This window comes from Pyxicephalus adspersus, chromosome 4, assembly GCF_032062135.1.
Source record: "Pyxicephalus adspersus chromosome 4, UCB_Pads_2.0, whole genome shotgun sequence".
Lineage (NCBI taxonomy): Eukaryota > Metazoa > Chordata > Amphibia > Anura > Pyxicephalidae > Pyxicephalus > Pyxicephalus adspersus.
Window position 1 is genome coordinate 72403209 of NC_092861.1, and position 22581 is coordinate 72425789.

Genomic DNA, 22581 nt, shown 5'->3' on the forward strand with positions numbered 1-22581 from the left:
CAAATGTCCAAGAAGGACTTTGAGGTAAGACTACAGTTTGCTAATTATCGTACAAGCAAAAATTAAGCCTACCATTAACTGATAAATTGAATGTATTAGGACTGATTTATTAACGCTTTCCATGGCTAGAGAGGATACATCTTCATTAGTGAACCCGGGTGATCCAGCTAACCTGGAATGGATTTCCTAAAGTCATTTGCTATTTGTTAGCAAATGTTTTTAATCCTGGACCAGATTCATTCCTAGTTTTCTGGATCACTCAGCTTCATTAATAAAAGTGTATCCTCTCCAGCCTTGAAGAGCTTTAGTAAATCAGGCCCAAAGCTTTAACAGTAACAGCAGACATGATAAATATTTTCCGAAGAAGAATTATTTACCAACTGTAAAGCATTGTGGTAGAAAAGTCATGGCCTGGGGTTGGTTTGCTGCTTCAGGTCATAGCTAGAATTCTGCAGTGTAGTAAAGTTTGCTTGGTGAGAATGTAAAGCCATTTGATAAAAATGATTTCTTTGGTTTTTCTTTGTTTTTTTTTTGTAACCTGGTGAGAATTGTAAGGCCATTTTTTAAGGTGATTTTACTATTTCTCTTTCAGTTTCACCTGGAAAAGCAAATATTAGGCCTGGATAAGTCTGCATTTAAATTTTGTGATGCAGAATTGTAGTTTTTTGTTTGGGATCCAGGCCTGGAGTGTCCTCGAAGGAATGGGTGGGCCAGGCACACCTCCCTTTTTCGAGGCTAGGAATTAAAGATGATCCTGGAGCACTTGGCCAGGAATAAAAGTGCAGCTGTCTTTGGGACAGGGAAGTGGTAGCCTGAGGGCAGGTGGTGGATGTATGTGCAGCTTGTGAGCTGGTAGAGCCCAGGAGGACTCCCAAAGCTTGGGTCTGTGGTACCAATACCCCACAGTGTCTCAGTCTGAGTTCGAATGTGAGCCTGGAAGCCACAGCATGAGGTAGCCCCCTGGTTCTGGAGGACACACTACAGGCACCAAAAACCCTGAAAGCTTGTAAGTACCAGGACTTTTTCTGAACAGTACAGTGTCTTGTGGCAAACTGATCCCCCTAACTTCACACATCTTAAATTCAAGTATAACTCCTTTATCTGTGGACACTGTTTGAATAATGATCCAATGTTCATTTGTTCTAATATGTTTAAATAGTAAACAATTTCCATGAGGCATCCTTACATTTTTTTACTTTGATTTCAGTGCAAACCAATGTTGCAGTGTATTAACGTGTGCTTGGTAAGAATAAAAGTGCAGCTGTCTTTGAGACAGGGAAGTGGTAGCCTGAGGGCAGGTGGTGGATGTATGTGAAGCTTGTGAGCTGGTAGAGCTGGTACATACATTACTGTATGTAAGTTTACTGTATATACATAGACCTGCAGAGTTCAAGGTCAACTGAGTTGTTAGGGCCTCAAATAGCCACACAGAGCTAAGTTAGAAGCTTGGTTTACACTGAAATCAAAGTAAAATCAAGGTAAAGCTGACATTTAGCTTTAGGATACTATTTAAAGGTGTATGGCAAACACTAGTTACTATTTTGGGTACCATATTCTTGTTTTAAAAGTAAGTGATTAGGTTATGCTGAAACCTGATTTATTCATTTATGTCAAGTGAAAATGCAATTTAGGTCTAATTTTAGGGGAAAATGGTTTCCCTTAGCACATTATTAACATTATTCCTTTGCACAAACAAAAATTAATATTAACAACACTGTGTAGACAAATCATAAATAAAAGAAAGGATCCAGGGCGGCAGAGCTACACAGAGAATAACAATTAGAAATATTGATTTATAGGCAGTGAACACTTAATGTCATTTAACTAGTGCAGAATGACAAACGTCTAGCACACCTCCACAGTTTTATCTTGGACTTACGTCAATTCCACTGACTGACTTTTCAGTAAATATTTACTTGAGTGTAATAGGTGTCTCCAAGCAGTGAAATGAAGTGGAAAATCCTATTCACACAAGACCATTACTTGTTTTCCACATTAATGGGTCACTCATTCACAAAAGCAGGATGATACAGTATGAAAAGGTACACTGAAACATTTATAAAAAAGTAATGATTTGTCTGAACATTTATAAAATCTGTTTGCTTCAGTAGGGCTGAATAACCACTGCAAAATATACTGCTCGCTATAAATGCTTTGAACAGATCACACACGGAGAGCCAGGTACATTGTCTATACAACATTCCTGAGTCAGTGTTCTGTTTTGTTATTTTTAAAAGGAAGCACCATTTAGGGATATCGGCTAAAACTGCATGTGTCATGTTTTCCAACAAGGAGCATCATATTTTGCTCCAAATTTATAGGGACTTTTTTGGCAGGAGTTTTCTTATAAGATTAGACATGCATTTGGCATGTTTTCTACTTGTAAAACCTTCCCTTTGTGTAGACATCTAAAAGCCATGACTGTTGTTGGGTTCCTCCATCTTGGATGTGATATCAGCAGCCCACGCAGACTCACATCTGTCACTCCACTGACACTGTATAGCAAAGGACCTCAATTCCAGTTCTTAGGGTTCTTAGGGCTCCAGTTCTAAACACAATTTTTAGTATTTTAGTTACATGACTGATACTGAAGCTTCTGTCTGGCACAGCTATGTCATGGCTGTAAAGAACTTCTTGGGTAACCATAATGCACAAAATTATGAAGAACTGGTACAAAACTTGCTCTTAAACTTTAAAAATTTGGGTGCTGCTATGGGCATAAAGATACACTATCTCCATAGCTATTTGCAAACATTTCCAGAAAACCTTGATGATTTCAGTGAGGAACAAGGGGAGAGGTTCCATCAAGATATAAAGGTGATGGAAGAAAGGTATCAGGGCAGATGGGATAGACACATGATGGCGGACTACTACTGGAACCTTCAACGTGATTGTCCTGATCATCAGTATAATCATAAGGAAATCATACAAACTGAGTTTTTCAATTACTTCTTTGTGATTAGTTCTGTAAATATACTGAATATAGAATACTGACATTAAGTAATTTAAAAATTTAATTTTTAATTTTGCTTAATTTTCATGTTTCATTAGTTTTCTATGAGGTTAATATTGAGGTCATTATTTCCAAAACTAAAGCCAATCTAGCAAAACCAATATCATATTTGGAATCTGTGCATCAAACATAACCTAAAATTACTTTATTCTGTTTGGCAAGAAAATGTTTCTTGACCAGTGTAATAATTGTTTTTTTCCTGTCTTTCTACTAAAATTACTTTTCAGTAGGAGTATTCATGCATATCCTGAGACCCCATACTTCCAGTACATTTAAATTATGTGTATAGCACTAAGGGGTTTTAGCATTACTTCAGATATGACTCATTGGGCCTGATTTATTAAAGCTCTTCAAGGCTGGAGAGTATACATTTTCATCAGTGAAGCTGGGATATCCAGCAAACCTGGAATAGATTTCTTCAAAGTAATTTGCCATTTGCTAGAAAATGTTTTGAATCCTGTACCAGATTAATTCCAGGTTTGCTGGATCACCCAGCTTCACTGATGAAAGTGTATACTCTTCAGCCTTAGAGAGCTTTAATAAAACAGGTCCATTGTCTAGGTTTGTAACAAATTGTTAGGGGCTTTCCCTTCTCCTTACTTAAAAAAATGATTAAATTAAAGATGGGGGAAACCATTTTAAATTTGTTTCCTACAACTAGAACGAGAGACTGCAGTTGACATAGGTTATTATGTTTATGAACCTTCTTGTTTGGTTAGGTTTCCTGTATCCTTCTGATGAGGATTTTTGGGTTATGGCAGTTGTTTTGCACCTTTGGAATATGTTTTCTCTATATACAAATTGTTAGATTTATCAGTCTTTCTTTTATAAAATTAAAAATGTTGTGAAGCACTTATTGTTTCAGTGCTTTTACCTGTAGTTTTTAAACTGGTGTCTCTTTAAACCTTTACATTGAGACTTTTAACTTCCAGTATCAGCAGATGGAGCGTGTCCCTATTCATCAGGTGACACCTTTTATCCTTGTGTGTGCATGGCCTGAAAGTGGGCTAATCAGTCATCAGCATGTTTTTATCATAGCTATTATACAAATATTAATGAAGCTCTTATCAAAAGCCTTCTTTTTCTAGTGTGAGTTCATGCACAGCATTTGACATGAGTTTCTTAGTCATCAATACTAAAATTTCTGGAAAGTATCTCTTTAAATACACAATAATAGTTAGCAAAAACTCTCCAGTTGATAAATGCAAATTTTTGTAACATGAATACAAATTGTTTTCTGCAAGTGTCTGCGTTATATAGTATCTCTATCTTTATTGCAATATCGTTGCCATGACAATTGCCCACACATTATCAGAGTGTACAATTACAATGCATTTTCTGGTGTCAGTTTTTGTGATGGAAGCTTAGATTTCATATTCTTATAGAACTAGTCACACAGCTTTTGTTTTTTTTTTTTGTTTTTTACAGATGAAAGGTTGAGAAATACTTAACTGACTGTGAAACTATGCTGTTCAAAAATGAATGCTGCTAAAGAAATGTGAGCAGGTTTTGTAAGATGCAGCAAAGAAACCAAAGACAGATATGAAAGTTAAAACTAACCATTGGGTGCAAAACACATTTACAAAGAAATATGATTAAGACCAAAAAACAAACCTCTGTAGATGTTACTGCACAGCCAGATGTATGTCAGCTATATATGCCTTGTGATTAAATGTTTGTCCTATTACACGATGCTGTGAAGAAATAATTTGAGGTGTTTGTATACCCTCATTTTTGTCTGTTAAAACGACATTTATATGTGATTCATTGTATCTCTTTAATAGGTGCAAAAATATACCTGTTGACCCTACCAAAAAATCTTGAGATGATTATTTCATGTTCTTTGCTTCTGCTAACTGTTATTAGTTAACATTGTTCTCAGCTATGTCACAGGACACCTTCTTTTTATGTTATGTTATGTAATGTAGTATATGTACGTAATTCTGTAATTGTGTTCTGTAGTCCTGCTTTAGGGTGCTATGCTTTTTCATTGATACAATAGAGTGACTGTTCTAGCATTGAAAGGAACAAAATCCTGAAAAAAATGGAGCCATCCGATTTGGACTTGCAGACTGCAGTATAGACTTGAACTGTTAAATCTGCACCCAGCAGTAACCAAGAGATTTGTCACAAGAGTGTTGTCTGTAGACTCCTTATAGCTAATTTCTCGCCAATTTTATTTTGCTATGTCATATTATATAAAGGCAGCCATCTTGGTGGAGTCAGGACTTTAAATGGTAATGTAGGAGCTACGTTTCCCCCCTGATGACAGGTGATCTAATGACTGGTGGGGGATTATTCAAGAAGCAGCAGGAGAGGTCCAGGGAGTGGAGGAAATCCTTGTACTATAGGTAGATTTTTTTGTGGAAACGCCTAAGCACAGCACGTGTATAGATATTACGTATACCATAGCAAATCTTAACCTAACTACCTTAAATAACATTATTTATTACTAGAAAATCTTTGTGCTGTTACAAGTCGAGCATGACATAAATATACAGTATTACATTCAGCTTTATTATTTACATTAGTTTATTATCTAGAAAACTTAAATCATATTTACTGTTACAATCTACCCACAATAAAATAGGGCTAATTACACTGGGGAACAATTTTGAAAAAAATTTTTGTTGACTTCAATTTTTAAGCTTATTTACAGCAAAATAGGTATGCTTATTCTGAAAGTGCAGTTAGTTTTCTTTGATCACGTCAGGTTATTTTCTCTACCCATTATAGTAATGCGATTACTGTAGCGTGGGTTTGTATAAGCTATTCATTTACACGCAAGACAGTGTGGTCAGAGGTTGTGCGCTGCTCTACGTAGTGAATAAGCAAAATTTTTTTCTACTTACACATCTTCCTTTCTTTCAGATCATGTCTGGCTCTGCTGTTTCTCGTCGTAAGTGCCTAAACAACCCTGATTCATTTTGTTATATCTGTGTTTCAACATTCCTAGTCAAAGGGGGAACATCAGCACATTTGTAGAGCAAGCCTATTTGGCATATTTCAAAGTTAAATTTGGTGATCAAGATAAGTCCTGGGCCCTTCATAAGGTGTGCAAACAGCGTGTTGAGGGATTATGGATGGACAAAGGGAACACGTGATAAGATGCCATTTGGTATACCTATGGTTTGGCGAGAGCCAGGAGATCATTTCAGTGACTGTTACTTTTGTATAGTGAAAACTTCAGGATATAACAAGAAAAATAAATGTAACATAGAGTATCTTAGTCTACCATCGGCTTTACCCCCAGTGGCTCATTCAGATGAAATCCCAGTGCCAGTTTTCATTACACTACCCTCTCTTAAAGAACATGATTATGGCGATAAACTAGGTGTTAACAATGATGAAGAGTTTGAAATTGAAGAGGACATGATTTGGGACTATCGAAGAAGGCTTAAGAACTCCTAGCATCAAGACTGCGTGAGAAAAGCTTACTTGAAAAAAGAACAAAGGTATTCTACTTTTGAACCAGAGAATGGAGGAATTGGGAATTCCAATCTATAACTCAATTGAATAGTGACTATTCATCGATCTCTCAAGGCGTACCTTAAAGTGTGTCCTCCTTAAAAATGGCAATATATTTGGGTCAGTCCCAATTGGCCATTCAGTTTCTCTTTTTGGAGAATATGCAGACATAAAGAGAATCAGTGAGTTGTTGCAATATCACCAACACAATAGGGTCATCTGTGTTGACCAAAAATGGTACTCTTCGATCTTGGTCAGCAATGCAGATACACCAAGTATCCCTGTTATCTGCATGTGGGACTGGAATTGGTCTCCAAGATCTACCCTAAAACCAGGTGATCCAAACATTCTACATGAGCCACTTGTTGATAGAAAGATTATTTTATTCCTGCCTCTGCACATGAAACTGGGTCTGATGAAGCAGTTTGTTAAAGCTTTGCCAACTGAAGGAGACTGTTTCAAGTACCTCATTTTGACATTTCCTAGCCTGTCATTTGAAAAAAAGGCCAGTGTGTTTGATGGTCCACAGATTCGGCAGCTCATCAAAGCTGAACATTTCATCAGGAAAATGTCAGTAGTCAAAAAAAATGCTTGGTTATCATTCAAAGCCATTGTCAAGGACTTTCTTGTAAAAACACAAGCAAATAATTACATAGAAATTGTACAGAAACTGTTGGAGAGCTACAAAATGCTTGGTTGCAATATGAGCATCAAGGTGCATATTCTGCATAGCCATCTTTCTAAGTTCCCGGAAAACCTTGGTGCAGTCAGTAATGAGCAAGGTGAACGATTCCACCAAGATTTGAAGGTCATGGAAGGACAGTATCAGGGTAGATGGGATGTACATATGATGGCTGACTATTGTTGGAGCGTCCGGCAGGATTGTCCTAACACTGAACACTCCAGGAAAAGCTTAAATTTTTACCTTACCCGCTTACCCGATTATTTTCAAATGTTTTACTGATAAAAAAAGGTCATAGAGTAACAATAAATCCTTTGTATGAACAAAAGAAATTTAACAATACATTCAAGTTAATATTTCATTATTTTTTCATGCATGTAAATTTTGTATAATTTGTGAAAAAAAATGGACGGTACCCTGTATTATAAAACTGGATGTGATAGCAAAAAAACAAGGCCATTTCTGGATTCACCACCCAAACATTAGTAAAAAAACAAGTGTAAGATCTAACTCAACAAAAAATGCATTCCCCATTGGTATCATTACTAGTACCTAGCCATCCCTTTGTGTATTTATTAGTGGTATCATAAAGCATTGCATATAAATACCAGTGCAGAGATTTCAGTAAAAAAGATTACCATTTATTTAAAAACACAAATATAACCTGCAACAATGCAGTGCAAATGTAAATTGAACATACTGTACCTTTATATAGTTGTGTATAGAGTAAGTGAATAGTTTTAAAAGATCCAGCAGTACAATACCATTCTATTATATACAGTGAAGGGTCTTGTTATAATTCAGTATCATGACTCATTTCCCTTTTGTATAGAGTCCATGTATAAACCTTGGATTTGTCTATGTGGAACAAACTGTTCATTAAGCCTTTAGTCCAGGGGTCAGCAACCTTTCCACATTAAGTGTCACTTTTACATGCATTAGACAACAACTATGCCAGTCCCCGAAGACTGGAGAAGATAAACTATCTCGGGTGAATTTAGGTGATCAAGCATGGTGAATTGGTCTAGGATTAAAAATCTTTGAAAGCTAGGAGCCAATCATTTTAAGAAATCCATACCTGGTTTGCTGGATCATCCAGGCTAAGTCTCTATAGGTGTGGTTTTGACATCTATACAACTTTCTAATTCATGTACATTATTATAACAAATATTAGAAAAAATGGAAATGCCCCTTTCAAAGGCCAAAAAAATAGGTCACAAATGATCTGGATAATGTCATATGTGTAAAAAACAAAAGCCCCCTATTTTACAGAATAGATAGTCCTGGTAGCAGCTGTTATGCTATTCAGAGGGAGAGTTGTGAATAAAAACACTCTGTTCTATGTTATTTCTATTCTAAGGCCTCACAGAGGGGGATCTGATTCTGGAACACTTTTGTCTGGCTCGGAAGTTAGAAAGTGAGACCAAATCATTTCAACCTTTTATTTTTATATAAAACAGCATGTTCTTAGAAGTAGTAACAATGTGATAAATCTTTTAAAGCAGCAAACTTTAACTTGACTTTAATTTAGTGTGTATATTACATTTCAAGAGCCGTGAGCACCTATGCTTGCTGACATGGTGGATGTGTTTCATAACCTTTACATTAGCATGAATGTTATATCAATCAACCTTTGACTTTCATGCCTTAAAGCGTACTTAAACTCAGAATTTTCACTTTACATAAAAGGGTAGACAACCCTTTATTGTAAAGTGAAAATGCTGTTGTTTGTTTTTTTTAAAGTGCGATACCCTTTTTTTTAAAGAAAAAAAAAAAAGTGCAGCACCGTCCCCTAATTCTCCATCCCCTAGGTGATCGAAAATGAATGGGAGCGCAAAGCCTCCTCCGATTCCTACATCACGCATCCCGGGATGCTCTTGGGTGCTCCTTTTTGTAAAAAGGAAAAAAAATTGCTATTCGCAGTAATTGACCAACATTGAAGTTTGCCTTCCATTAATAATAATTAAAAATTATTTGATCACAGGTGTCAAGAGGTGGGGGTTGCTTAGAATTAGGAACATCCCTTTTTGGTTCTTTGGGGATATTATTTAATGTGTATACACACATTCACATCAAATAAAATTTGTTAGTAAATTTGGTGACAAAAATTGAAATCCAAGAAATAGGCAGCCACAGTGAACACTTGCAACTGGTAAATCAGGCACATAAAATGGTTTTGGCAATAAGCATTGCAAGTATAGACTGTAATTGTTTCACCTTTATAATGCGAGCTGCAAAGCTAAACATTAAAATGCAGGAAAAAATGTCTTTATGATAACCCTAAATGATAAAGTTTATTTGTTCACTGATAGAACCCTTTGGTTGGTTTTTGTGAACTGAATAATGCAGTAACTGCTGAAACAGACAATTCTACAAAGCTGAGCACCCGCTAAGAGGACACCATGAAAAAATTATGAGGTAACTAAAAGCTGCTTGTGGGTCAGAAAGTACTGGTTCTAGTTCATTGGCATATTCTATTGAAACAATATATGAATTAATATGGAAAACTGACTAAAAATGAAAATTACTTTTTTCAAATGAAAATTCAAAACCCTCTGTGAGCATGACCATGTTAGACCGGAAGGGTTAGCACACACAGCTCCAATTCTCCAGAGTTATATACTATTTGATAGATTAATTTTTAACTGTAATTTTCAAGTGTTCAAATTACCACATATATTAATTTTCTCTAATAAACTTATGCTTGCATACATTTTGTCTGCAATCCTGCGGAAGAAAGTGCAGTTGCAGCTATCTGTTTCAGAAAAACAAAGTGGATGCAGAAACAAGGTTGTCCTTTGTGCAGCCTATACGTTTGTAGAGTGTCAGGGGAGTAAGACCTTTCTTAGAGAACTCCTTCTCTCCCTATACAAGTCTTTGGAAATGCAAAAGAAGATTAAGCAGGACAACTCAAGGTTACCTGCACCTACAGTTAACCCTGAATGATCTCAGGGTTTAACAGTTAACCCTGAATTTCTCATGTTGAACTCTGATGTCTAAAAGCAAACTGTATTTGCCCATTAAAGCCCATTGACACAGACACTAACTCAGTTGATCAAAACCTTTTGAAAGCATTTAAAAATGGTACACTTATTGATGTGTACATATTCATAGCCGACACTTTCATTTTGTGGCTCATTTTCCTATGCCGTATGTACACAAGAGAAAAATATGTGTTAATGCGTCATTAAATGCCATATTTGCCTCTTCTATGTCAATAACTTATACAGTAACATAATGTAACCAAGGAAAATAATTTAGTGTGATTCAGTGCAATATGTCAACTCATATACTGCATTCATATGCCAGTGGAAACGCAGCTTCTCATGTGTACTTAACTAAGAAAATTCATTTGTATTAGTTACACAGTACATGAACAACTCAAGTCAAATTTTAACTGAAAGTAAACAATTTTTTCTTTATTGAAAAAGCTATGCACACAATACCATGTCCAATAAATTGGTGTGTGGAATGAAATACAGTTTGGAAATTATTGTTTAAGTACATATTCATTTTGAGTTTTTATGTGACGTAATACACAAATTTGTTTTTGTAACTGTTATTACTACATACAGTTGTTTCATGAATACACTTTATATGCAGATCTGTAGATATCACAAGGCATTAAGCCCTTTACTTTAATGTCAGTTGGCACGATTAGTATCGTAAAGTATATATAGAATGAAATTGTTTTTTGGAGTTTTGTGTAATGTCTGGAGTAGTTAAAATCCCTTAAAAAAGATTTATATGTTTAGAAGAAATCATTCCAAAGTAGGCTCCATGGACTCTATTTATAGGACAGGGAATCTGACATCCCTTCAAACATTCCCTGCCACTGAAATTGCCAATTACTACCAATAAAACACATGGACCTGAACAATTCCCACAAGGTAATGTTTGAGGGAATGACTGATTCCCTGTTTTATAAATAGAGCCCTATGGCTGTTTTTCTGACAATTTAAAAGTTTGCACTTCCCATCACTTCAAGCCCTGGTGGCATTTGTACAGGTTAAGCCAATTGAACAGATATGTTCAAAGATATTGCATAGTGGGTTGAATGATGCTAACTCCTATTGAGATAAATCTCTGAATTAAAAAAGACTATTGCAGCAAAAGCTGGTGTTAATACTTTATTTTTAACAGACTATTCATTTGTGTTTAATTTTTGGCTGGTGTTCTGATTTAATACCCAGTACCCGGCAACCTTAAAAATGTTAGTATCTGATGGCCGAGACATTGCCTAAATGTAGTGTCCACATACATATATTCTATTTGATAGGATCCCCTTTAAAATAATTTTTTATTTTCTGATTTTACTATAATGATGATGGACTTATGTCCAGTGTTCATTTTAGCTAAATTCTACAACAGGTCACCAATAGATGAAAAAGGTTAGTTATATAACATGATTCTTTACAAAGAATAAAATGAACGTTGGTACACATGCTAACATCAAGTTTCATTTTTGGAAAACAGAACATTGTTTGGATTGTAACTTAGTCAATGCTACTGTGTTCTTGTATTGCATAAATGCTAATGTTTCCAAATGACTAGATAATTACAAGAAAAAGCAACACTGACAGATGGCAAGCTAAAGACTTAAAGCTTCTGCTGTCAAAGTGATTTCTTCAATTTGTGTAATCACGCTGTATAACAGGTCTACCTAGCAAGACGTAACGATACAAGTATACTCAAACCATCTATATTACATAGAATGCATTATTTAAATGTAAAATATAAATAGGACCTATCCATCAAGGCAAACTCACATTCTGCATTAATATGTATTGAGCCATATTTTCTGAACAGTAGTATAGTGCTTTTTTTTCTTTTTGCCAAGCACCAGTTCTATGCTTAGATATAGCTGACATGGAGTTGATACATTTAAAAAAGAAATATAATACTTCCAGCCAACAGTATACTGGCTCAAGCAGAGATGTCAGAATCTTACCTGCTGAACTTTCCATTCATCCTTTATATAAAGGTCAAATAAATTACATGTGTTTTTTTGCCTGTCCTGACCTAAAATACCACCCTGCAAGGATATGGGACCATTTGAATTGGAAAAAATGATTATTCTCCCATCGACTGCAAAGATATTACAGCCTTTTAAAACAGCCTGATTATTGCAAATTCTGTTGAAATCTGTGACATTGCATACACAAATCATAACATGTATATTCCCTGTATGACCTGTTTATCTCCTCAAATAGCAGATATAGTGCTCTATACTAATTGAAACTTTATAATTTAATATCATATAATTAATATGTCATATAAAGATACTTAGGGCCAATATGTTGTTTCTCAAACTTAAATTGAGTGTACCAATAAAATTTACACTTTACTACTTCATCCAATTGAAAAAAATCAGCATTAGTAATTCACATCAATATTTTCAGTAAAATTGCTGACTGTTAGTTTAGAAAAGTGCTAATCCCACCCTGAGCAACCAAAATCATATGGTCTTTGTCTAAAAATATTAACAGACTGTGGAGTGTATTGTGTATTACTCAAACAAATCTAATAAATTTGTAGTGAGATCAAAAGATGTGCATTGCACAAAGCAAGCATATAAAATAATACTGCAGTGTACATACATCATTACAAACAGTACATAACAAGAAGGTTTTTTATTATAGCAACACATTAATATTAACCTTAAACTGATTGATTTCAAAGTTTCGGTTCTCCTCTAAGCTTTAAGAGTGATTTATAGAAAAGGCGTTAAGGACATAGTACATACGATCAGATCTGCTGTCAAAGTCTGTTTTACCAATTGGTAATTGTTCGGAAGCCCAAAAACACAGTACACATGTCAATGATATTTTACCTTACTTTTCTATGAAGAACCTTGAAATGTCAATAGATCAGTGCACGGTGGTTTGCCATGGCTCATGTGAATGCTAATTTGAGGATTTCACAAATTTTGAAAGGCAGACTAATGAAAATGTTTTGGTTTCTTTAGATGATCTACACAAGCAAACACTACTTTAGTAATTCATTTTTTAATTTAAATGTTATAGGTAAATGTAGAACGTTATTAAAAGTTCATTTCCTTGATTAACAAATTTATTATAATGTAATAATGAACCATTTTTCTTTTCATTTAAATTTGGATTTCAAGTTATATTTTCTTGCAAGCTGGTTTCTTCCTTCATCATTCTTTGCCAGGCAGACCTTCCAATGAATGTAGTTTTTTTATGAATGTGAATAATGAAAGGTACTGACAAAGGGAAGCATTTCATACATTATCTTTAAATAACATATGATAATTTCGATAATGTGATTACAGCAATTAGGATAAGAAGACTCAGAGCAAATAAGCCAAATCGGAGTGACATGAATGGCCCTTGGGAACATACTAAATTTACTCCAATCTTGAACAAATTTTCATCAATAAGTTAAAATATAACACATTAATATGAAATTGATGTCTAACAATAAGGTTTTTACTTGATATGGACATTCTAAAATGAACAGTGGCAATAATATGCATTTTTTAATCAAGGCATCATTGTACCCATGGAAATTAGGGCATCAGTTGGTCACACCTTTAATATCTTACTAGTTGGACTTGTTTGGTTGTACACATTATCCACCTAAACTAAACAAACTAAATGCAGAGCAGCAGTTAAATGTGACATTATCTGGGACCAGTTCTCCTGCCCTTTCTTTTAACTAAATGAATCCTGCTACTTGAAAAGCAACATCAACATCACCATCACCATTCTGATTGGAATATTTCCCTTCTATTCCAGTTCTGGAGGCAGCTGAATTTTTTCTCTTTTTGTCAAATTTGCCATTTGTTGTATTGTGTACCTGTACTGCCATAATTTAGACAATCATGTATGAATGTATGCTAGAAAAAAGCTGTAATGACTAGAAAAAATTATTTGATTTAGGTAAAATGAACTTCCACCCTTTGTGGCCACACACAAAATTCAACTTGTAACTGTTTGGGCAAAATTCATTTAAAGGGTCTGCTTTTTTTTAAGGTGGGGGGAGGAGAGAGTTGTATTTAGGTAGCTTATCTTATTTTATTAAGTAATCTCAAGGAATATTTATAAAGCAGTGTACTTAACATTGACCAAACCTTCACTGCAGATGACTTTTCCATGATTTCCCTTCCCTCAGCCAATCACGGAGCACTAGATGTGAATGGGGAGACTTGTCCTCATTTGCCCTCTAGTGCCCGGGCATCCCACACTGTCAGGCGTCCCACGGCTGTGCATATGTAATGAATACAGCCGTGGGAATCATCCTTTCATTGTGGGATAACCTGTAAAAAAGGTTAATGTTACACAAACACACACATTCAATAAAATACTTTAAAATTGAAGCCTCATCTTCTTTTTACACACATTTTACTCCTTTCAGGGAATTAGTAAGGGGTTCTATACTCATTCCCTGAAAGGGCTAAAAGTAAACCTTTTATAAACGCTAAAACACTAAACGATAAATGTAAAATCAGGGTGAATTGCAGTAAAACACTTCATAGGTGTTTAAAAGTGTTTTTTAGCGTTTTAAAGAAAGGTCTTAAAACGCTTGTAAAAGTGCATAAAAACGCATATAAACATGTTAGGAAAGTTTTCATGTGTTTTTAAAACAGTCCGTGTGGACCCAGCCTTAGTGTATTTAATCATTACTTTACTAATTAATTGAAACTTTTTTTTTATTACTTTGAAAAAAACATGAAATAATAAGGCCTAATGAGGGGCTTTTTGTTTGCACAGGATAGGTGAACCCTCAGGGGCTTTTTAGGGCCATTAAACTTCTAACAAACACCAGAAAACACCTTTACCACTTTAGGATTTACAGCATAAGAGATACATTCTTAAAAACTTTTACAAGGTTTTTACAAAGTATCTCTTACATGCCTTCCTCCCTGCCTCTGCTACCGTACCTCTGCCACTATTACTGGCAATTCTGGCCCTTCAAATTGCTAGCTGGGAGTTGCTGTAATAATACTATAAAAGCTGCTTCTGTCAAAAAAACAGTGTCTCAAACAGGAGTAGGGAGATACAAAATAAAACATTGTTTTTTCATATGTGCTGTTTCATCTGCAGATCAAATGGATGAGCATCATATGAAGATTATGTCAGTTGAAACGACTTGACAAATAAAAAAGAAAAGTGCACAGTAACTTTACTTTCCAAATGCAACTTTACCTATTTCTTAGATGCCACATCACAGCAAATAGATAGCGGATCATTGCCACAAGATAATACTTTTGTACAATTATGAAAGAAGGATAGCAGAATAATTTGTTTCCCTGTGTGGCCTTTTCTTCACCGCTTCTCCTGATAATGGCTGGTGCTACTTAAAAGCAAAGGAGCTTGAACTAAGAATGATTTAATGAACCCTTGGTTTCTTTGTGGATTTTCCTCTATAACTCTTCCTGAAGAAGTGGACATTTTAGTCTGTGAAACGCGTTGAAGTTCCTTGAGAGACCAAACCCTGGTTGAACATATGCTATGTTGTGTTTAAGCATTTTTGTTTTAATGTATATACCAGAATTAGTATACTGGAATTATTTGTATATGTGTATTTCACAATGTTAATATGGATGCCTGAAAATCACAATTGTTTATCCTGCATGTATATGTATATTCTAAGTAAAAAAGAAAATAAGGATTTTTCCAAATATTAATTGTTACAATTTTTTCAAAATATTAAACATTTATTTACCTTTAAGCATGCCTGACAAACTATTCTCCTTTTCCTCTTAACTACTATTTTCCTAACAATGTTTTTCTTTAGTTCTGTTTTTCCAACTTTTTTTCCTTTCCCACTACCTTTCCAACCTTTTCATGTTTTTCTAATGCCAGTTTTAATAGCACACAAATTGAGTGATAAATCTGCACAAAGGTAAAATATGTGTCAGTTTTATTGTATTTAGTCTAAACAAGTGTTTGTAGCCCTTTTAAATATTGGCGAACCCTTGAAAAAACGTTCAGGTCTTCAAGGAAATCAGTTAAACTGACCTGAGAGATACAAACTGCTAATTTCTTAAGGAATTTTTAGTAACCTCTGGAGTAACACTAAGGTTCCACAAATCCCTGTTTGAGAAACACTGGTCTAAACCAAAAGTGAATACAGCTTTTCAGCCTTGGTTATCTTTTATATTTAAATGCTTTGAATCTAAGTTTGTTGTTTTATGTTTGTCTGCCATTAATCCAACAGTATACCTTAGATAAAAACGCACAAAGTACATATAAACATATATTGTGTTTGTTCCAGGCCGGTTACCATTCATGGAATATGATCTGATCTAAGATGCCAGGTACAACAGTGGCTGAGAAGTGGGAATGCAGAAAAGCCTTACCCACTAGTAAAAGGTTGGTAGTAAAATCATTTTGCCTGCTGTTTAAAAAATAAAAAATGAGAAATAGGAAACAAATAAAAAATTAGAATACATGTTAAAGCTTTGTTTTTCAATTTACTGAAATAGCAGATTCTAAATTAATTATTTGCACATACAGTTGGTACCAAGGTAGGTATACCTATCAATCCACATCCCAGAAGTGCTCTATTAGATTGAGATCTGGTGACTGTGAAAGCCATTACATGGGCTGTACATTGCACAGATGATTTATTGTCTGCACAGTGGCATGGGCATGGGAGTTGCATTGTCCCTGACATACAACCTAATTTTTGACAGTTAATAATTGCTAGAGACTTTGAGAAACATTTATTTGGTAAAGGAGAGTTTGCATGTCAAAAACCTTCTTGGCAGATACATTGATTTGAAATGGGGTATTTTGAGGTAATTTTAAGCTTTTTAGTGCTGGATAAGACAAGTGGCAATATTTGATTTAGTATGTATAAACTAGTATATATGGGCAGCACGGTGGCTCAGGGTTTAGCACTTCAGCCTTTGCAGCGCTAGGTCCCAGGTTCGATCCCCAGCAAGGACATTATCTGCATGGAGTTTGCAGGTTCTCCCCGTGTCTGCGTGGGTTTCCTCCGGGTACTCCGGTTTCATCCCAAAAACATGCAGTTAGGTTAATTGGCTTCTCCCTAACAATTGACCTTAGACTACATTAATCACATATGACTATGGTAGAGACATTAGATTGTGAGCTCCTTTGAGGGACAGTTAGTGACACGACTATGGACTTTGTACAGCGCTGCGTAATATGATGGCGCTATATAAATACTGTATAATAATAATAGTACCGTATATTCTCCACGGTATAATAAAGGATGTATTACAATTTATTAAATAAACAAAATAAAGACATGTTTTGAGACTTTCATACAGTAAATCTACTAAAAGTGTGTTTCAGACATGCGTATGAAAGTCTCAATTTCTTCTTACTAATTTAGCCCAAGTAGCGAATTAACACATTAGATAAGAAAAACAAATTAAGTGTCTCTTCCGTTTGTTTAATAAAAGCTTTATTTTAATTGGATGGCTGGAATATAGTGTTCAGCCTTCCATTAACACATTTTTAAACTATTTATTCTGTCTGCAATCATTTGGAACTTCAGTAAAGTCCTTTTTGGGTTTTTTTGAGTATTCTAATACTTTTTATTTACTTACCATTCCTACATTTCCCTTTTTTTTTTCCAGACTGATATTGGCAGCTACAATTACAATATATCAGCATAGCTAATGACATTTTTAGACTCGAGAGTTGCAGCAACCCCCCCACACCACCACCACCACCTTCCCCATTCTGTTTTAAGATTATCTCAAATCTGCTTGTTCTATTACTTGCCTCTGATTGTGTACGTTTGCCATACACAACTGATTGGTGGACAACTAGGTAAGCAATCAATATCTCCCAAACATTTTGATAATTTACTTGGAATACCCTTGTGCAGTCATCAACCTTAATTGTAAAGGGAGAGTGTTGGGCTATAGGTTGGAAAGAATAAAAGGTCTGAAAAATATTTACATATTATAATATATATATATATATATATATATATACATATATATATATATACCGGTATATGTATATAAGTGTGTAAATGTATTTTATTTAGTAATATTTGTTAATCTAATAGTAAAGATTGATGCAAAAGCTGTTTGTTTTGCTTTGTACAATCTCAATAATATTGCTTTTATAATAAACCACCAAGCCAACATTTTCTTTCAATAAACAACCTTTAAATTAAAAAAAATAACAAAGCAGATACAAATCAGTTTTCTAGTTTTCTTTTTCCGGCTTTTCTATAAATATATTTTTATGCAACTTTCTTCTTTTATCATGCTGTTGTCATTAGTTTTTCTTACTATGGTTGAACATGATTTTTCTGAGCATATGCCCCCATCTGTCCTCTTTACCGCAGCAGGAGAAGGAGATAATTTTACAGATCCTTAGCATAAGCCACAAAATAGCATAACGCATTAATGCTGGAAGTCATGTACTAAATTTTCTCTCTGAACACCTCCTGTTATGCAGTTTAATAGGCTTTCTGTAAAACTCTCCTTAAGGTTAGATTACACCAATAGGAGATCTAAAAGTCAATGTTCTGTTTGTGCTTAGAAATTCACAAATGAGAAAGTCATTTTTTTCTTCTGCCAATAATAAATGTTATTTAAACTGATTTTATCTTCCAGGCTAGCCATGTGTAAGAAGAGGAAAGAGGTATTAGAAACTCCTGGCGTCAAGGTTCCTGCACATAATGAATCTTACCTTGGGAAAATAGTGCACAGGTTCAGGATGAGCTCCATCTAACACGTGAAAATTCTTTAACATTCTCCGTGAGAAAGATGAATTTTACAAATTGCACAGCAGAAACAATTGCAAATAAATCTAAAACCGTTACAGAAAAAATGCTGATTTCCTTGGCATTAGCTGTAATAGCCACTCTGACCACACTGTTAAATTCAGCTGTCATTATTGCTATCTGCACAACCAAGAAATTACACCAACCTGCCAACTATCTGATATGTTCCTTGGCCTTTACAGATTTCCTGGTTGCCATTTTAGTGATGCCATTAAGCATTGCCTACATTGTAATGGATACCTGGGCTCTTGGTTTTGTGATCTGTGAAATATGGCTTAGTGTGGATATGACTTGTTGTACATGTTCAATCCTTCATTTATGTGTGATTGCCCTTGATAGATATTGGGCCATAACAGATGCTATTGAATATGCCAGAAAACGCACAGTTAAACGAGCTGCTTTAATGATTCTAACAGTATGGACCATTTCGGTCTTTATTTCTCTTCCACCCTTATTCTGGAGAAATCATCACAATCTAAATACCCCCAACAGGTGTGTCATTCAGCATGATCATGTGATCTATACAATATACTCTACATTTGGGGCATTTTATATCCCTTTGACTTTAATACTTATTTTGTACTATAGAATATACCATGCTGCAAAAAGCCTTTACCAAAAAAGAGGATCAAGCCGCCATTTAAGCAACAGAAGCAACGACAGCCAAAACTCGTTTACTCATTGCAAGCTCACGCAGACATTCTGTGTGTCAGAATTTTCCACATCAGATCCCACCATAGAGTTTGAAAAGATGACAGCATGCGTGAGGACACCTCCATATGACACCGATGCTGACCTAACAGCAGACCGACAGCAGCAGATTTCTAGCTCAAGAGAAAGAAAAGCAGCTCGTATCCTGGGACTTATTTTAGGAGCTTTTATGTTGAGCTGGTTACCATTTTTCATCAAGGAGCTTATTGTTGGACTTAGCCTTTGCACCGTATCCCCAGAAGTGGCTGACTTTCTAACCTGGTTAGGTTATGTGAATTCTCTGATCAATCCCCTTCTTTACACTAGCTTCAATGATGATTTTAAGATAGCCTTTAAAAAACTTATCAGATGCAAAGAGCATTCATAAAGTACCCAGGCAGGGCATCTGACTGTCTTAAAGGCCTTAAAGGTGAGAAAATCCCATATGATAAAAGATTGTCTTTTGAATCATGTCAGGTTAGCACTATGTTTTTAAAATTATCTTGGCTTGGCGTCTTTTCTTTTACATCTTGTCATGTAATGCCGTCTTCTACCTCTGTTTTTAAAGAAAAATCAGACATCAGTTTTATAATATATAGTAACACATCCACAGTAGTAATGTTAAAGGGTTGTTACTATTACCACATTTTAATGTACAATTAAAAAAAAAAATGCATTTTCCTCTGTATAAGTGCTGAATGTTCATATGAGCCCATAAAGTATTTACATTTCTGTATAAAGAAAATTTCATAAAGTCCCTCTGTGCTTTTTTTCTACATGTTGCATGGTAATAAGACAGTAAGGATGATTTTCTATAACAGTAGAATCGAAAGTTCACTTAGCAGAATACGTACTTGCTTAGAAAATAAGATGAAGCTATATTTATTTTTAATACTCATTCATGTGCAATGGAAAATGCAAAGTAAAAAAAGAAAAATAATGTTTGCACATGATTGACGATTGAAAACAGCTAAGTGAACATTCTCTTCTCGCCTAGTAAAATAAATACTAAATGAGGGATCCCATGTATTTATTTAACATTAATTTAATTATTTGTTTAAAATAAAACATTTGAATTAATTAAGCTAATTTAAAATACCTTGTAGATTTTAATAGAAATGATTTTAGGTTATTGCTATCAAGTCTTTCTACATAGATTTGCTACTAGGTCTTTCTACATGGATTCCATCAAAATCCATAGGGCAAGTGACAGTGCCTCAAGATAGCCAAAGAAACGGACCGATGTCAAGTCAGACATAGCAAATATTTTACCCTTACAACAATATTGACTCTGCTTTCTTTTATGCTTTCCTTTTCACAAAGCAAAATAGCTCTGCTGTAAGAGGCAATGATTACAGAATTAGTGAAGTCATTCTTCCATTGCAGTATAATAGCATTATAAAGCATTTGAAGATAGACATCTAGACTGTGTTATGATTTATTATAAAAATGTTTGGTACCATCTTACTGCTCATGGCAAATGTCACAGTGTCCTCTTTTAAACATCAGCTGTGGTGATGCCTATAAACCCATGGGCTAAATAAATCCATCATGCAGAAAATAAATCAGCAAATTGCTTGCTATTTTTAAACCTGGTACTGAACATTGATGTTTTAGTATATAATCAATATGAATTTTGTCAAACCGAGATTACTACAGCATGACAAAAATAAATAATGTCCTCTAGACAATGTAAACATAATTTGTGCTAAAGCTGTTGACCTGTGTTAGCATTCTCTGTCGTTAAACTATAGCTAAAGGGAATGAAAGCCAAAATGTACAAGAGCATTCTAAGATATTGTGGTTTGTATAGAAAATCTGCCAGAACAGCAAAATGGACCACTGTACTTGTCACCAAATTCAGTATTGTCATTTTCAGATGTCTTACAAATCTTTGCTAGGGGTTTCTTAAAGATTCATGGTATATTGGGTTTGCACTTTAGGAAAAAGTTATTTAACACAAAATTGTTACTTTGTATACTTATTTGCTATAAGTACATGTTAACCCTTAAAGCTTTAAACAGCTAATAAGAATCAGTACAGTCTTTAAATAATTCTTGGTAATTACATGCAAAAAAACAGCTGTAGGAGAATAGGTATTTGGTCAAATTACTAAAGAAGGAGTAGTAGTAACTTGCAATTTACTATTTGAATGTGAAGCAAGGAGCCATAGCACAAACCGGTATGGAACGACAGAGAATAAATGTCTTTACAGAATCAGTTAAAAAAAAAACTTTAAAAGAATTTTAAACAGCTATTAAGAATCTGTACAGTCTTTAAATAATTCTTGGTAATTACATGCAAAAAAAAACACTTGTAGGAGAATAGGTATTTGGTCAAATTACTAAAGGAGTTGTGGTAACTTGCAATTTACTATTTGAATGTGAAGCAAGGAGCCATAGCACAAACCAGTATGGAACAACAGAGAATAAATGTCTTTACAGAATCAGTTAAAAAAAACTTTAAAAGAATGTAGACCATTTGCTTGTCTCAATATCCATATGGCTTAAGCAGAAAGTGGTTACATAGAATACCCACTGGATCCTATCATACCAACAGACTGTGTAACAGGTCAGAAGTTAAAACAGAACTAAACCCAATAAGCTAATCTGTCTCTGATCTGTTGCAGAGCACAGCCATCTTCTTCCCTCTTCTCTTCCTAGGTATGATCTTTGGCCATCTTGATTGGCCGGTCTGGGATGACGTAATTCACATACCGGTGCTTGGATGTTCATTCATTCCTGGCAAGCACAGGGGAAGCCAGTATTGCTGTGTATTCTCCATGTGCAGCTCAGCTTTTTGACAGTTTCCTGGAGCGATCTGGCAGGTAGGAGTAATTATTGCAGATGGGAAATTGCCTTTCCTTTTCTGTAATAAAGTTCTGCTTGATCGAGCATTTTTAAAAGTAACTTTAGTTCTGCTTTAAGTGAAATAGTTCAGCATTGGTAAAATAGTGAAATAGTTCATGGTATTGGAGTCCAGG

The 22581-nt window shown here is 34.9% G+C and overlaps 1 protein-coding gene across 4 annotated transcripts in view; it reads left to right on the forward strand.

Moving 5' to 3' along the window:
• Positions 1–20355, forward strand: part of HTR1E (5-hydroxytryptamine receptor 1E) — a 57731-nt gene extending 37376 nt beyond the window's left edge. Inside the window, exons 2-4 of one of the 4 annotated variants that reach the window (XM_072408612.1) lie at positions 4442–4511; positions 16407–16504; positions 18739–20355. In XM_072408612.1, coding sequence (XP_072264713.1) covers positions 18892–19986 — 1095 coding nt within the window. In that variant the 5' untranslated portion in view covers positions 4442–4511; positions 16407–16504; positions 18739–18891 and the 3' untranslated portion in view covers positions 19987–20355. Of the gene's footprint in view, positions 1–4441; positions 4512–16406; positions 16505–17742; positions 17928–18738 lie in introns of those variants that run through there. The other 3 variants (XM_072408613.1, XR_011920350.1, XM_072408611.1) reach the window with 3 other exon arrangements.
• The last annotated feature ends 2226 nt before the right edge of the window (positions 20356–22581 follow it).